The sequence below is a fragment of the Cannabis sativa genome, chromosome 4, assembly GCF_029168945.1.
Source record: "Cannabis sativa cultivar Pink pepper isolate KNU-18-1 chromosome 4, ASM2916894v1, whole genome shotgun sequence".
Lineage (NCBI taxonomy): Eukaryota > Viridiplantae > Streptophyta > Magnoliopsida > Rosales > Cannabaceae > Cannabis > Cannabis sativa.
This window is the reverse complement of record NC_083604.1, coordinates 81,117,580-81,134,464: the sequence shown is the minus strand read 5'-3', so window position 1 is coordinate 81,134,464 and position 16,885 is coordinate 81,117,580. Positions and strand designations below refer to the sequence as shown.

The 16,885-nt window shown below is 28.1% G+C and overlaps 2 protein-coding genes across 2 annotated transcripts; both read right to left on the bottom strand.

Moving 5' to 3' along the window:
• Positions 1 to 309: 309 nt before the first annotated feature.
• Positions 310 to 6,550, bottom strand: LOC133037192 (uncharacterized). Its single transcript, XM_061114054.1, has 3 exons — positions 6,544 to 6,550; positions 4,424 to 5,263; positions 310 to 641 (listed from the first exon to the last, which is right to left on the bottom strand). The coding sequence occupies exons 1-3, from the start codon at positions 6,548 to 6,550 to the stop codon at positions 310 to 312; spliced, it is 1,179 nt and encodes a 392-aa protein (XP_060970037.1).
• A 4,326-nt stretch (positions 6,551 to 10,876) lies between these two features.
• On the bottom strand, positions 10,877 to 15,834 carry LOC115715119 (phenylacetaldehyde synthase). Its single transcript, XM_030643932.2, has 13 exons — positions 15,695 to 15,834; positions 15,473 to 15,611; positions 15,310 to 15,382; positions 14,968 to 15,198; positions 13,970 to 14,133; positions 13,588 to 13,728; positions 13,035 to 13,094; positions 12,788 to 12,952; positions 12,635 to 12,691; positions 12,302 to 12,366; positions 12,092 to 12,215; positions 11,830 to 11,967; positions 10,877 to 11,185 (listed from the first exon to the last, which is right to left on the bottom strand). Coding segments are annotated over exons 1-13 (1,482 nt in total). The 5' UTR covers positions 15,697 to 15,834; the 3' UTR covers positions 10,877 to 11,062.
• Positions 15,835 to 16,885: the final 1,051 nt, after the last annotated feature.

Below are 16,885 nucleotides of genomic sequence, written 5' to 3'. Positions count from 1 at the left end.
TATTCACAATGCATCCTAATACCGCCGTAAGTAATTCAAAGCCTAATGACCAACCAATTCATCTTTTAACAACTTATGATCATGTACAAAAGCCTTTCGTCTATGCCAAATGCGCCAATAAAGAACAATAAATTTCTCAACCTCTTTCATATGGAGAAACGACATACACCCAATAAGCAAGTCATAGAAAGAAGAGTAGCAACCCCTACCTTATCAAAGCCTTTAATCTCCTAACCTTTCCAAGTTGATTCTTTAGAATTCAAGAACCTTTTTGAATCTAAACATAATTACCACTACTAATCAACCATCTTACCCCTTTCTTCCATAAATCACGGCCCCATATAAGACACTCTTCCATAAGAAAGAGGCACGTTTGATTTCAAGAACATTCACAATCGAGCTATGTGGGTAATAAAAGCCTTTCATCACACAAGCAACCAAAGAATCAAGACTATCATAGAGTCGACCTGCTTGTTTCGCAAAGGGAAACTGATTAAAAAGAAACATGTTACGAAACCCCATTCTACCATTAGATTTATGCCAACAAAGGTGAGGCCATGTACCCAAGTGCATTTTGCGAAAATCATTATCACCACCCCACCAGAAACGAGCACACATACCATAAATCTCAATAACTATTCCTACAAAAATACAAAATAAACTCATATCATAAGTCAGAATGGCTTGAATATCTTATAAATATATTTTATTATTTTTGAATCATAGTAAATAAATCTTTAGTGTAAATTTTTTTAGTTGGAATAAAGATATATAAAATCTCATTAAAATGAAAAACAAGTAAAAAGCTAGTGAAAATTTATTTTTGTGAAAAAAAAAGTTTCCAACAATAATTTTACTTAATAAAATTGACTCTTTTTTTTTTGGGGCAAAGAGGTTTTTTTTTAGGATAAATATCATTTTAGATTCTATGTTTTGTAAAATTTACCGATTGGACCTTCTGTTTGTTAAATGATAAAATAGATCTGGTAAAAATAAGACCTGAACTCAATTTTAACATTTAGTTTTTAATATAATTCCAATTTGAAGACAATTTTTAGCGTGAATAAATGAAAATTTAACTTTTACTTAATTTATTTATAAATTAAATTATGACTAAATAACAAAACAACTAATAAAAAAATGTTGTAAGAAATACTTTTTTAGGTCATTTAGAATTAGAAGGAAGGAATATTTGTTTTTATTATTCTTAGTTTTTGGTTAAAGTAATAAATTGAAAACATCCATAATATAAATTTCAAAATCTTCAACTATCTTTGGAGGTTGAAAATTTGGAAGATTCATTTGCTTGTGGAACATTGAAATTTGACATTTTTGAGTAAATACATTGCTCAAAAGATGTAGCAATAATTAATATAGACACGTGTTAGGCCAATAGTTTTTCTTTATTTTTTAATAATAAAAAATATATATTTTTTTTTAAAAAAAATAGTGGCTGGCAAGTGATTCTTTTCGATGAAGTAAACCCTAAAACATTCCAAATCTAGGTGCTTAAATTAGTGCCAAATCAACAAATTTAACAATAAATTAATTAGTTAGTTAATTAATTAATTAATTAATATTTAGTGGCATTGCAGTTGATTAGAATTTTGAGTAGTCTCAAACAATGTATGCAAGTTTGAAACTCACTTATTATATATCTCTAATAAATTATACATGCATGGTTTAGATTTTCTTTTTCAAAAAGTAAAATAAATATATATTTAATATAATAAAAAAATTAAAATTTAATTAATACAATTAAAATAATAATAAAGACAATAATTGAATTATTTAAGTAACATGATTTAATCGAAACATATAAATTTATATAATAATTAGAATAATATTTGAAATAAATAAATAAGATTTATTAATTATCTCTAATAAATTATACATGCATGGTTTAGATTTTCTTTTTCAAAAAGTAAAATAATATTTAATATAATAAAAAAAATTAAAATTTAATTAATACAATTAAAATAATAATAAAGACAATAATTGAATTATTTAAGTAACATGATTTAATCGAAACATATAAATTTACATAATAATAAGAATAATATTTGAAATAAATAAATAAGATTTATTAATTAACAAATGTAGTCTGTTTCAAAAAAAAAAAAAAAAAAATTACCCCATATACTATTTTTTAAATTTACGGTTTGGGTTTCTAAAGTGGTTGCAGCGCTAGTTGTAATAGGGGTTTTGTACGATTTTTTGTTGTAATTTAGGTTGCAGCGCTAATTGCAATAAGAATTTCTAAAATTTTGTAAAAATGCAAGAAAAACTATTTTAAAGTGTAAAAATAATAAAAAAAAAATCCAAAAAAAAAATTAACAAATGTAGTAAATTATATATAAAAAATGCTTGTTGAAAAAAATACACTTAAATATTGTCTTGGGTAGTTTAGTAATAGGGATGCTTTTACTTATATATTTCTTTGTTTGGGTCAAGGTTCCAATTCTATCACAGTCTTTTATGGAAGTAATTATACTTGGTCATTTGGGAGACTAGTTTGATGTGGCAGCACCATTCTTGATGGGATATGAATTTTTGAAGTATATACCGATGACCCAATTAAAAGATAATGAGATATAAGAACCCTATAACTACCACGTAATCTCCAAAATCATCTAAGCTATTGGAAAATTAGGATAAAGATTTACACTACATGATTTCCTTATATTAATTAAAAAAAAAAAAACTATGTACTTGTTTTTTTAAAAAAAGGAAAATGTATTTTACTTCCTTCAAAAGTGTACTCATTTTCATGTTAAAAAAAGTGTATTGTAATTCATATATGATTGTTAACCAATTGTGTTAGATTTGGTATATGAGTCATATATGATTTGTCAAGTAGTGACATTTTGGATTATGACTCAGAAATCAAATCAGAAAGAAAAGAATTGAAAGTGTTTTTCATTCCTTCTTCATATTTGTCACTTAATATTACATAACATAATATATAGATAATAATACTTGTCTATGTGATCTTTTCATTTTCTAAACTTTTTAGATTATGTGGATTGTAGAGCTGGACTATTTTGTTGTACTTTTTTCTTTTCTAAAATCATACATGAATTTTTATTGTAGGATTGACACACACAAAAAAAAAAAAAAAAAAAAAAAAAAAAAGAGGGAAAGGCCTCATGTTGGTAAATTTGAAATATGTTACATAATTTATATGAGTGTTTATTTAATAGTTAATTTTTAGGATTTTTATCTCCTAAATTTTGATATGTATCAAATTATATTTTTTGAACTTTTCAAGCCGTAAAAAGTTTTTTCTGAACTATTGAAATTATTTAATTTAAGGACTTATATCTAATTTTGTTTAATGTTGTTAATGTGATGATTGTCCATATACTAAATCTTACCCTCGAACTTTAATATCTACTAAATTATAGTCTCTAAACTTTAACCTGTACTATTAAATAGTACTTCTTAAATTTTTATTTACGTTACACTTTCTTTAATAAAATTCGATAAAAGTTCATGAACAACAAAACTTAGCATTTTTTTATTTGAATATATATGATAGATTTTCATAGGAGAACATGCCAAATTGGATATTGATACATCAAACTCAATTATAGATATACAACACATGTTGGAACATGCATATCTTAGGTGTCTTATATATGAGTTTATTACTTTATTTCTATTTTCTCCATTAGTGTCAATATTGTCAACTATAATACATATGTGTTTTTTTTTTCTTCAAGAAAATTCAATATTGTCAACCTTAAATTTTAGTCTATGGTAAATTGGTAAGTAAGTAAGTTCCTTGTTCAAATTTTTTTTGTCAAAATTGATGATAAAATAAATAAAAGAAGTTTTTTTCATGTAAAAAATTTACTAGGGCAACAATATTGATGATATTCTCTCTCCAATAATCTTTTTTCACTTTTATTAGTTTTGAAATAAAAAAATATATATATTAGAAATGAAATTATATGTATAGTAATAATTTATTTTTTTATAAGATCATATACATTATTTATAAGTAATTATAGTATACATCATTAATTTTTTTTTTAAAAAAAAAAATCTAAATAAATAGTTTAAAAAATATAATTGAAATAATATGTTGTAGGAAATAATATGTTGCATGCATGCATGTCTGTTTTTTTTTTTTTTAATATACATAATATATGATCATAAATACTGATAAAATATTTACTATACTTACAATAAACATAATCACATCAACAAATTAAATTATAATAATTTAAATATCAAAAACTCGAAAATACATATACTATACTTTATTAACACTCACGATTTAGTTAAAACCAAAAACAAAACATTCACGTTTTTTTTTTTTTTTTTTTTTGAAGAAAAGTGTTCTTTATTAATCAAGAGCTATCGCCCGAAAGAATAGACAACAACTCCGAAGGAACACTATTAATAGGGAACATACGTTCAGCTAGAGACAAAGAGTGTCGGGCAATATAATGCGCGGCACGATTCGCAGAACGATTGACAAAACATAAAGTAACATTTAATAAACTTCTAAGGATTAACTTGCACTCTTCCACAATAAAACCGAACCCAGAATTAAGCTTCTCATTGCTTCGGATAGCAGCCACACAAACCAGGCTATCGGATTCAACAGTAGCGTGGGAAAAGTTGTGATTTTTCAACCAACTTAACGCTTCTCTAATGCCCATAGCTTCTGCAATTTCAGGTGAAACTTTGCCTTGCTTTGCACCAGCGAAAACAGAAACCAAGTCACCATCAGTATTTCGAATCACGCAGCCGTATCCATGCTTGAGTTCTTGAACAAAGAGAGCTGCATCAACGTTCAACTTGATGCCTACAGTCGGCTTGGTCCAGATCTCCGAGGCATCACCAGGCTTTCGAGGCGCAGAGGTAAGTTGCTTCGCCCGAGCCTTCAAAAACTGGTGCAAACTTGATTGAGCAAAATCAACCACACTTTTTACACTTCGAGCCCGATTCTTCCAAAGGAGATCATTTCTGGCTGACCATATTGCCCAACACAACATGACGACTCGGCTTAACTTCTCATCATCCATTCGGGCAGCGTTGGAACTAAGCCATGACAGCAAGGACACGGGATTGCTATCAGCTGCAATAAATCCAGAAAACTCCCAACAAGCCCAAGCAAATTGACAAGAGACTAACAAATGCAGCTCAGTTTCGGCGAAGACGCCACACAAAGGGCAATTGTTATCATTCAGTACCTTCTTAATGCAGAGATTCGATTTGGTTGCTAAGCAATTTGACGCCGCTCTCCACACTAGATAATTATTATAAAGAAAAATAATAAAAAATATAAATATTTATAAATAATCAATATTGATTTTTATAATTTTTTTTTTTGAAGGGGCATTAATGTGAGGAGCTCAGTTTTCACTGACAAACTCACAGAATAAGATTCTTTTTCATATAATTGAGACAAAGGGCATGTATTGAATTAAATTCTTTCCAAATTTGTGATTAGCATCTAATATATAGGGTGGTTTTGGTAATTTTCTTTGTTTTTTTTTTTAATTTTGAAAATATTTTCTAAAAATATATTTTAATTTTATAAAATTATTTTCATTTTTTAATTTTCGAATTAAAATTTTAAAATTTTGAAAAAAAATTACATCCAAAATTTTTTTTAAACAATTTTTTTTCTTAATTAATATTTTGAACTCTGACTCCAACCTAGACCTTGGAACCTCGACGAACCCGGACTTCGACCCCAGACCCGGACCTGGCCCCGAACCCAACTTAAATAAAATCAACAAATGAAAATAAAAAAGAAAATTATAGAACACATTTTTATTTTCTGTTTTTAAAATTAAAAAAGAAAAGTAGTTATAGATCGCATTTTTATTTTTCAAAATTAAAATTTTAAAAACAAAAAATTTACTTTATTTTTGTGATTAAAAAATGTAAAAACAAAAGTGTTACCGAAGGCCACTATAATTTTTACAAAACAAATAGTTTAAATTAGTATTAATTAACTCTTTACTTCTTATAAAAGTTAATACTATTTTAGATTTTGTATTTCGTAAAAATGATTGCTTGGACATTCTATTTTGTTAAATAACAAAATAAATCATGTATTTTCTAAAATAATATATATAAGATCCTAGGCTCAATTTTCGATAATTTTTTAAATATAGCCAACTTAAAAATAATAATTAACACAAATAAATGCAGAAACCCTAACAAGTTTTGTCATAGCACCTCTATTTAAGTTATTATTAAGTTTTATTTTGACAAAAAAATAATTCATTATACTATTTAATAATATTTTAAAAAATATAAAGTCTAATTTATGATTTAGTAAAATAAAAAATTCAATCAATAATTTTTACAAAATACAAAATTTAAAATAATAACAAAAATTGGAAGCACAATTAGTTCCACATAGTATAGCATAGTCTTTTGTACTTACAAAGTTCCAAATGGGCAATATTTGGAATTTAATATTCTCATATAGGAATTCCATTTTTATGGTTTAGAAGAAACAAGATAAAATAATAGTAATACATACTATTCCATATATGTATGCTTTTTTTGTACATGTCATTATCTGATATCTACACTGAAAACAATGATGTTTTTTTTTGTGTGTTTGGAGACATAGAAATGTTGTCTTCTTTCTATCTTATTTGGGGTAGAATTTTTATATTCTAAAAAAATATATAATATTGGAAATTTTCAAAAAATATGGAAAAATTGAATTATTAGTTCTTATAAATATAGATTAAAAGTAGGCCACTAAAATACTTTTAATTGAATTAATTATTTTACAAATTAATGTGGTGGTAATTATTATGAAAAAAAAATCCAAAAAAAATATAAAATGAAAAATCCATATTTATCAAACTTATAGACGAAAAAATGATGTAATTTTATCTAATATTCTAATATATATTTATTTACTTTTTTTGTGGCATAATATATATTTATATTATTTTTTGGTAATTTTTTTGTAAGAGCTCTAGCTATCATTTGTGATTTTGTGGCCTTTATTTCAGAAACGAGCATTAATTTGGTCAAAACAAATGGGCTTCATATTCAACGGCCCAAATAGAATTCCTATTGGGCTTTCTGTTAGCAAAGTTGATACATTATCATTATGATATTTCTTTGTTATTGTTGAAAATTGTAGTGGAACAAATTTGTTTAAAGAAAATATATTGGTAAAATCTAAGAGCATGTTTGGTATTGTTTTCTGTTTTTTGTTTTAAGAAATTGTTTTTAGAAATGAGAACAAAAAATAGTTTTTGAAGTTTTTAAAGCACAAGTCACGTTTGGTTAGTGATTTTTAAAAACAATATTGACCAAAAGTGAATTGATTTTTAAAAACAATATTGACCAAAAGTGAATTGATTTTTAAAACAGAAAACAACATTTTGTTATCTGAAAACTGTTTTTAAAAAACAAGGCCAAACAAGCCAAATTGTTTTTAAAAATAATTTTCTGTTTTTAAAAACAAAAAACAGTTTTTTAGTTATGATGCCAAACATGCACTAATTTTCTATTATTTTGGAGTGGTATCATTGGATTCTCCTGTTGGAGGTTTCTTTACTCTATTATTTAAAGAAAAAATATTGCTAAAATCTTATTTTATTTTTATTTTTATATCATATGTTAAGCACTATCATCAGTTTCTTTACTTTATTTTTTCAAATAGATTAGTAAAATTTTATTTTTTATTTTATCTCAAATTTTTATATTACACCATACATCAGTTTTTCTAATTTTCTCTACATTACTAAAATATTATATTTTAAAATATAAATTTATTTATTTTTAAAAATATAATCTTAATTTATACATATAACACACATATAAATATTAACAAAAATAATAATAAAACCAAATTAAAGTAATGGATAGTACTTCTCTACTACGTGTGAAGAAGCACTATTTATTGTTTAAAAAAATGTAAAATAACTTGATAAAATATTTAATAACGAATAATATTAGTTTTTTAATAAATTATGACTAGTAACAATTATCTTAAATAATAATATGTAATTTAATTAAGACATATTCTTTTGGAAATACGATTAGAATTAAAATTAAAAAAAACAAGCTAAATAATCAGTTGTCTACTTACCAAATTGTTTGACAAAAAACTAAAATAAAATTGAAAAAAAATTGCAACATCATCTATATTCTGTATCATCCATTGTGCAGAAGATACATCATTAGAAACTGTTGTAACATGTTCATTCAACCTCGTAGCTTGAGCACTCAACTATAAAGTACGTAATTGCACAACGGGCACTACATTCAGTCTCAGAGAACTTGTTATTTCCAACTACTAACAACGATTTGTAGGCGAGTCATCGAAGAACATAAAAGAGCCAACAAAATAAAACTATGTCATACAGACAAAATTAAAACACTCCAAATTATGTCACAGAAACAAGATTAGAACACTCAAAACTATATCACAGAGACAAAACTAATCGCAATAGCAAAAATCAAATTGTAATAGCAAAACATAACCCGACCAAGCCGCACTTAATCCCAAAGAAGGTGGTGAGCTTGGTTGGAAAAAAAAAGAGCTCCAATAACTATACATTTAAAAACTAAAAAACTTTAAACTTTTCCAAGTTAAAAGGAGTTGTGTTTTTATAATGAATAATATTATCAAACTATAAAAAAATTTACTACTCATTACTTCTTCTTTTTATGTATGTATGGGTTATTTATTATTATTACTTTTTCTAAATGTATGGAACAAATAAAAAACAAAATATTAGTACATTTGAAAGAAAACAAAATAATAGTAATAGAATATTAAAATAGTAAAACGTGTAAGAATTAGACAACTCTCACTTGTGGCCTTGATGGTAGGTTGAAATAATACTTGCCTTGAGGTCATGGGTTCGAGAGTTATAGGGAGAGAAAGAGAGAGAGAATATGAGGTATTTCAAAATACCTCCCTTTTTATTAATTTATTCTTTATTTATTTTTAATTTTATATTTCTATTCTCTCAAGTAAAAAACATTGTGCGAGTTATTTTAATTCTCCTACATAATTTTAGAGGAGAAATAATAACATAATTATTTATTTATTAAAAAAAAAAAAGAAATTTTTATTCATAATACCAAAAAATATAGGAGAGGGAGTATCCTCTAACTAGATATAATCTTATTAAAGCATATTTAGGCAAATTATATGTAACATTGTTAACAATTCTCCTAATATGAGAACAATATATCTAAGAAAAAAAAAAAGAATAAAAGATTGAATATTAGCAATTAAATATTGGAAACAAAATAACACAGTCAGCTCTCTTATGCAGATGGACAACCGAAATTGGGATTCTGAGGTGATTTTGGATTTGTTTCCAACTCGTGAAGCTGATATTATACTCGGCATCCCTTTGACAAACACTATTAGACCTGATTTCTGGTCTTGGAAAGCCGATCATAGAGGAGTTTTTACTGTTTGAAGCGCCTACCAACTGCTGCAAACTGAAAAACCAGCAGCCCCAACACAGAATAATTCTGGTTTTTGGCGTAAATTCTAGCACTTAAAGATCCCACCAAAGGTGCTAAATCTTCTATGGCGTGCTATCACCGATTCCCTTCCAACATGTGTGAATCTTGTAACTAAATATGTGCCCATTTCTGCTCAATGTCCGGTCTGTAGAACCCAACCCGAGACAGCCATTCATGCACTTGTGCATTGTTCTTTTGCCTCGATCGCCGGAGATCCTTCTGCCTTCCTATAAACGCAAATGCTTCCTCTCTTCTTTGGCTACCGGTTCGAAAGTTTGCAGCAAACAGGAGACAATGATCAGGTTTGTAAAGTTGCTATGTTATGTTGGGCTTTATGGAAATCTCGCAATAATACAGTTTGGAACAAAAAGAATTCTTCTATAAATGATGTTCTTGTATCTGCTTCTATTACTCTTGATCACTGGCGAAAAGCTCAGGATAAATTTGCTCTATCATCTCTATCTCCTAATAATAGTGATGATGGAGCCGAGCTTTGGACTAAACCTGCTAATAATTATATCAAAATTAATATAGATGCTGCGCTTTTTCATCATGAAGATTTCTATGGTTTTGGAATTGTAGCAAGGGATGACTTGGGTAAACTAATTGAAGCTAGAACATGTTACAAGGCTGGTAACTATTCTGCCGAGGTTGTGGAAGCACTGGGAATCAAAGAAGCTCTTAGTTGGATTAAGAGCAATAACTAGCAAAAAGTTGAAGTAGAGACTGATAACCTCCTTGCTGTTCAGGCTATTAGAAGCAATCACAATATGTCCTCTACTTTTGGTTTAATCACAAAGATTGTCATGCTTTATTATTGTCTACATAATTTTAGAGGAGAAATAATAACATAATTATTTATTTATTAAAAAAAAAAAAGAAATTTTTATTCATAATACCAAAATATATAGGATGCTCGATTTCTCCTCTAACTAGATATAATCTTATTAAAGCATATTTAGGCAAATTATATGTAATATTGTTAATAATTCTCCTAATATGGGAACAATATATCTAAGAAAAAGAAAAAAAAAATAAAAGACTGAATATTAGCAATTAAATATTGGAAACAAAAAATATTAAATTGATAAAACAAAAAAACAGATGGCTAACTCTCACTTGTGGTCTTGATGGTAGGTTGTAATACAACTTGCCTTAAGGTCACTAGTTCGAGTGTTGAGAGAGAGAGAAAATAAAAGAGAAAAATATTGAGGTATTTTAAAATACCTCCATTTTTATTATTTTTCCTTTTATTTTTAATTCTTTTTTTTATATATATAAAAAAAAAAAAACATAAATTTGGTAATACCCAATTGAAGAAATTCTTAATTCACCATTAAAAATTATGTTCCAAAGAATATGTAGATATCAATATCGCCATAATTATTGGAACTTTGATTATCATCTATTATCTAATCAAATAAGGTGTTCATTCATTCTATCCTAAAAGCATACGCAATTAATCCATATACAACTACATTGGTCGTCTAACGAAATATGAATTAAGGAACACTCTTAAAAATCTAGAAAACAAACTTACTAAATTCTTCAACATTGATCCAAGAACATTGAATTTTTAAGTTGTTGATAATAAGGTAGAGGCTTTTTCTTGTATAACATTCCAAGCCAAATTCACATGTCTCTCTTCAGTCAATGGGGCCCCAACAGCTAAGCGTAGCACATATTTGCCTGATAACACCTGCATTTTACACTTGTGATTATATATATATATATAAAAATTCTACAGTAGAGACATTATTTTTGTTTTATCGATAAGAATATCTTTATTTTTCACATTAGAGAAATAATTTTAAATCTTTTTTATATGACGACGTACATGTATAATTACATCAGATATTTCATGAATTTTAAATAATTTACGGTACTAAAAACTATTCAGACATTCAAATTTTAAACTTTACTTTTAATACTATAAATTATTTGAATTTTTTTTAAAACTAGTAGAATATCTACTATATCTACATTGTAGGACGCTATATAAAAAAGGTTAATTAGTAATTATTTGTGCGTTAAAAATTCTCCATGAACTATTGAGATTGTTAAATTAAAAGATTTTTGTTTAATTTTAGTAAAAAAATTCTAACATGAATAAAAGTTCAACGGGTATGATTTAATATATATAAAAGTTTGAGGGACATGATTTGGTAGATATCAAAGTCTGGAAAGCATGATTTAGTACCTAAAACAGTAAAACAAAGACGCCCCTAACAACATTAAAACAAACAAAAGTGGACCATATTATCTATTAATTTTAGTATCAAAATCTATAAAATGATCATCAGTAGTTAGTACTAGAGTGAGACTAAGTGAGAGGTTTATTACTGTGTGAGACATGAAAGCTTTTCCAGATGAGTTCACAGCATTCAACAGCTCATGGTTCAGTTTGTTGGCCAAACCTTCATCCTTAGAGCTCGGTAGAACCCGAAAACAAACCAAAGAAAATATTCTAGGAGTTACCATCTGCCATGCCAATGCCAAACACAACAAAATTACCAAGTTATATAACACCAAAATAAGCTACATTGCATTGCCTTATAGTGGGATTTTCATAGTAGAAAGTTATGACTATTACTTAATTTATTACCTCAAATCTTGAGTCTTGAACAACAAGGTCTTCAAAGTGTTTAGCCAAGTTGATATGGTTTCTTATGTAGCATTGTAAGTTTTCTAAACCATAAAGACGAAGTACCATCCATAGTTTAAGTGACCTATTAGTAAAAGTACATGAAGATTTATCAAAACACGAATTTCAGAAGAATGCGCTACGAAAATCTGAATTGAGTGAAAGCCAAACCTAAACCGACGTCCGAGCGGTATTTGCCAGTCCTTGTAATCCACAACCAAGTTTGCTTGAGAAGCCTAAATAACAATTTCATTATGCAAAGGAGAAAGTTGGTTGAATCTATTAGTACGATTTTCGTAAGAGTAAAATAGGATTTATCCCCCTGAACTGTTACCACTTTCAAATCAAGCCTTTGAATGTGGCAATACCACATTGCGGCTCATAATGCCAACTCAATTTTTAACAAGTGGAAAAGTTCGGGGCATGATTTGAAAGTGGTAACAGTTCAGGGGGGATAAATCCTATTTATATTTTTTTTCGTAATGTACTTAAAAAAAGAGCAACCTTGTTTTTCAGAAATTCAGGATTTGTAGACAAGGATTGAATCAAAGCATTTCTATCCTGTTATGAAGAGATTAAACCAAGTAAATCTGAATCAAAAAACTTGGACAAGTGAAAAAAATTCTCAAGTTCATTAGAGGCCATATTTATGTATACCTTAATCCAAAGTGCTGAACAATCAAAGTTAGTGAGAAGCCATTTGTGTGCATTCATGTTGAACGAGTCAGCTTCTTCAACCCCGTCGATGTAGTGGCGATATTCGGGACATATGCAAGCACTTCCGGCATATGCAGCATCGATATGGAGCCAAATTCCATAACTCTGAAAAAGGACACATTAGTACCACTATAAGATTTTGAATACATAGATATTTGGTGTTGGTATTAGTTAAGGTTTCATTTACCTTGGTAATCTTTGCTAAATCTGTTAAAGGATCAACTGCAGTGGATGAAGTGGTACCAACCTGTAGAGACAAATGAAAAGGCTTCTTTTATCAACAAAAGAAAATTTGAATTGGATTATGTAATGCAATAAAGTCTACTTGACACATTTCAACCACTTGGATCAAAAGATTTAAGTCAAATTTGCAACGAAACCCTTTTAACATTTACAATTGTTACACAAATGACCCCCTTAATATGCCGCGCAATGAAATATTGCCACATGTGTCATATGTATCATTTAACAGGTTTAATTAGCACTTAACAACGAAAAGGGTAGTGTTGCAACAAAATCTTAACAGAAGGGACTATTTTTTTTTACTAGAATCATATGTGTAACAATTGCAAATGTTAAAAAGGTTTCACTGCAAATAACTCTAAATTTTTCTTATTGATTTGAGCAAATAATAGATTTAAAATTGAGAAAGTTCTCATATAAAGGCTATCTAGTAGTACTTAAGAGGAGAAAAACTACAGATGAATACAGCTTAGTATGTAAGAGTTGTCATTTCCTACCGTTGCACATAAGAAAAATGGAATTAAACCATTGGCAACATCGGTTGATATCGCCTCACTTAGTGCAGCGGGAGAGATGGCGTAATTAGTAGAAGAATCTGTTCTTAGAAGCCTGCAATTCTCTGGATGAATACCCCCAATCTGTATTTTAAACCATAATAGTCACATTTAATTTAAACAAGCATTATCAACACAAACACCTCTCTAAGTTTCAAAGACTTAAAAAGTTCAGCCTAGAAAGAGTGCTGCATAGATTAAACAAACACTTCCACCAAACATGTTCAAGGAAAATAGACAAATTTCCATATCAGAAGAACATGTAGCAATATGCTTAGCTAAGACATTGGAAATCTTAAACACATGAGATTGATATAGAAGATACCTGACAAGCCTTTTGCAAAGCTGAATGAGTCTGATCAGAAGCATAAACAACAAGTTTCCCAAGAGCATTTTTACCAAACTTGCCCAAAAACTTATCGCGAGCAGCCAATAGTACAACTAGAACAGCTTCACTTGCTGTGCCCTGAATGACTCCACCACCTTGTCCTGTATAAAAAAGGAAATTCCAATCAAAATTTCATGAACTAATCACACTTCCTCAGAAAACTAAACTCAGCTATAAACAAGTTCTAGATATTGATCAATCTAAACAAACTAAGGCTGCGTTTGGTTTGGTTAGAAGTAATGAAATGGAAAGGAATTAAGTTTGATTTCATTCTTTTGTTCGGTTGCATTGTAAAATACTCGAATATCATTCTAACAGTCGGTAGGAATAGGAATGAAATATAACGAAATAAAATAAAAAAATGCATCAAAAGAATTGATAAAAGAAAAATTATAACTTTTTTTTTTTGTAAATACCATTTTAGATCTTGTGTTTTGCAAAAGTTACCAATTAGACTGTCTATTTTGTTAAATGACAATATGGACCCTGTATTTTTTAAAATGGTAAAAATAGGACTCTGAGTTTAATTTTTGACAACTTTTTTTTTAATATAACCAACTTGAAGACAATTCTTAACACGAACAGATACAGAAAATTTAAACAATTTTATCATAACACCTTTAGATCGGATTATTATTAAGTTTTATTTTGATAAAAAATTAGTTCAGGATCCTATTTGTACCATTTTAGAAAATACAGGGTCCATTTTGTCATTTAACAAAACAGAGGATCCAATCGGTAACTTTTGCAAAACACAGTGTCTAAAATGATATTTACCCTTCTTCTTAAATTGGAATGGTGGAAAAGTCATTTCATCTGAATATTGATATTCTAATACTTTAAAATGTAACCGAACAAAGAAATAGAATAACATTTCCATTCTGTTCCATTTCATTACCCCCAACCAAACGCAACCTAATTCTTTTAAGCTTTACCTGATGAAAGAAACTCCTTAGGAAGTTTCAACATTTTTGCAAGCCAATCAAGGACAATTGATTCAAGTTCAGTGGCTGCAGGAGAAGCAATCCAACTAAAACCCACAATGCTAAGACCAGAACTAAGCATCTCCCCAATAAATCCAGCAATGCTACTATTGGCAGGATAGTATGCAAAGAAACTAGGGCTCTGCCAATGAGTCACCCCAGGTAATATTTGATTCTGTATGTCTGCAATGTCAGAATAAAAATTGATTCTTGAACATAAATCTCTGCTATGTTTTAGATAACAAAAAGTAAATAAAAAACTAAAATTGGAAAAACCCAGATGGAGAATTTCACCATCAAAAACATGTTGTATAGAATCAGGGTGTATTGGAGCAGAATCTGGTATTAGTTCATGTAAATACCCAGGCTGCCATTATTACAGAAAAGAAAAAACTAGTAAGAACAAGTTGAGATTTTTAGCATGAGAAAATGAGAGAGAGAGAGAGTGAATAAAAACCTGAACTTGGCTGAGAACTGGGAAATTCTCAATGGATTTGTAGTAATCAGCAATGAAATCTACCATCTTGTGTCCATATTCTCTGAGTTGCTCAGAGTCCATTGGCTTCAATCCATTTTCCTTCAACAAACCATTTTCCCTACTCATCCAAACATGAAAATTAGAAAGAAAACAACCCAAAAAAATCAACAAAATGAAAAATATGAATGATCAAAAGCTCACATTTTGTTTGGTGTGTGTTGTAGAGTTACGTGACTAGTTTGAGTGAAGAGAGTGAAACAGTGAAAGAATTTGGAGACTTATTTTTTTTTTTTTGACCACACAATGATGAACTATGAAGATTGTTTCATTATTGGTTGCATTCTCTACATGTGCAATTTAAAGAAAAAACAAAATAAGGCAGGGGTATAAGAGTAATTTGCAGCATAAAATTTATGGTTTTTTTTTTTTTTTTACACTTTAAAAAGTTTTTTTATATTTTTATAAAAATCCACATAGAAACCTACATAACAATCAACGGAGGAACCAAAACCCACATAAAAACTACTAGAGCAACTCAAACTGTAAATTTTTTTAAAAAAATTGTATATAGAATAATTGCCCTAAAGTTTAACTATCAATTGAAGATAAATAATATGTGGATAATGACTTGACACTTCACAGTCAGTTACTTAGGAATATCTAGAAATATCACTTAGTATTATTACCGTCAAAAAATAAACTTAAATATTAATTTATAACCGAGAGTTAAACTTAGTGTGTGATTGGTTTAGGATTTGAAAACTATTTTATGTTTTTGAAAATTAAAATGGTGGGGGTCCACCTAAGAATTCTTGATTGGTTGAGTGTTTTCAAAAACAAAATTTGAATACTATTTTGAGTTTTAGGCTAAAAAATGAAAACACCATTTTTATGTTTTTTGTGTTTTCAAATCATTGAATCCAAAAACACTCCAATTATTCTCTTACTTTTTTATTTTGAAATTCCCAACCAATCACATATTCACTTTTTTAAAACTCAAAAACATTAAATCATATTACAACTAATCACATATTTAAAAACAATTTTTCACTTACAAAATTTAAATTTTTGTTTCCAAAACACATTTTTAAAAAACACAATTTTTGAATCACAAACCAATCAAACCCTTAAGTATTTACGTCACAAATTACTATTTAAATAATTGTTTTTTGTTTGTGTTTGTTATGTTATAGCTTTTCCATGTTCATTGTTTGTGTGGAGAGTACCGTCTATTTTAGTAGTATATTCAGGGGCGGACCCGCATATAGGTGAGGTGGGGTAGTCGCCCCTTTTAAAAAAAAACGGAGAAAAATGTATATGTAATTTAGTTAGTTATGATATATATTTGTAAAAAAAATAATATTTATAGATATAATATTAACTTTAGTGTAA

What these genes read in the sequence shown, in the direction of transcription:
- LOC133037192 (XM_061114054.1), bottom strand. An exon ending in CTCTTTGTCTCTAGCTGAAC is followed by an intron (nt 642 to 4,423) that starts GTATGTTCCCTA and finishes GTATTTTTGTAG; the next exon opens with GAATAGTTATTGAGATTTAT.
- LOC115715119 (XM_030643932.2), bottom strand. An exon ending in TATACAACATGTTTTTGATG is followed by an intron (nt 15,199 to 15,309) that starts GTGAAATTCTCC and finishes CTGACATTGCAG; the next exon opens with ACATACAGAATCAAATATTA. An exon ending in CTTTGCAAAAGGCTTGTCAG is followed by an intron (nt 13,729 to 13,969) that starts GTATCTTCTATA and finishes TTTAAAATACAG; the next exon opens with ATTGGGGGTATTCATCCAGA.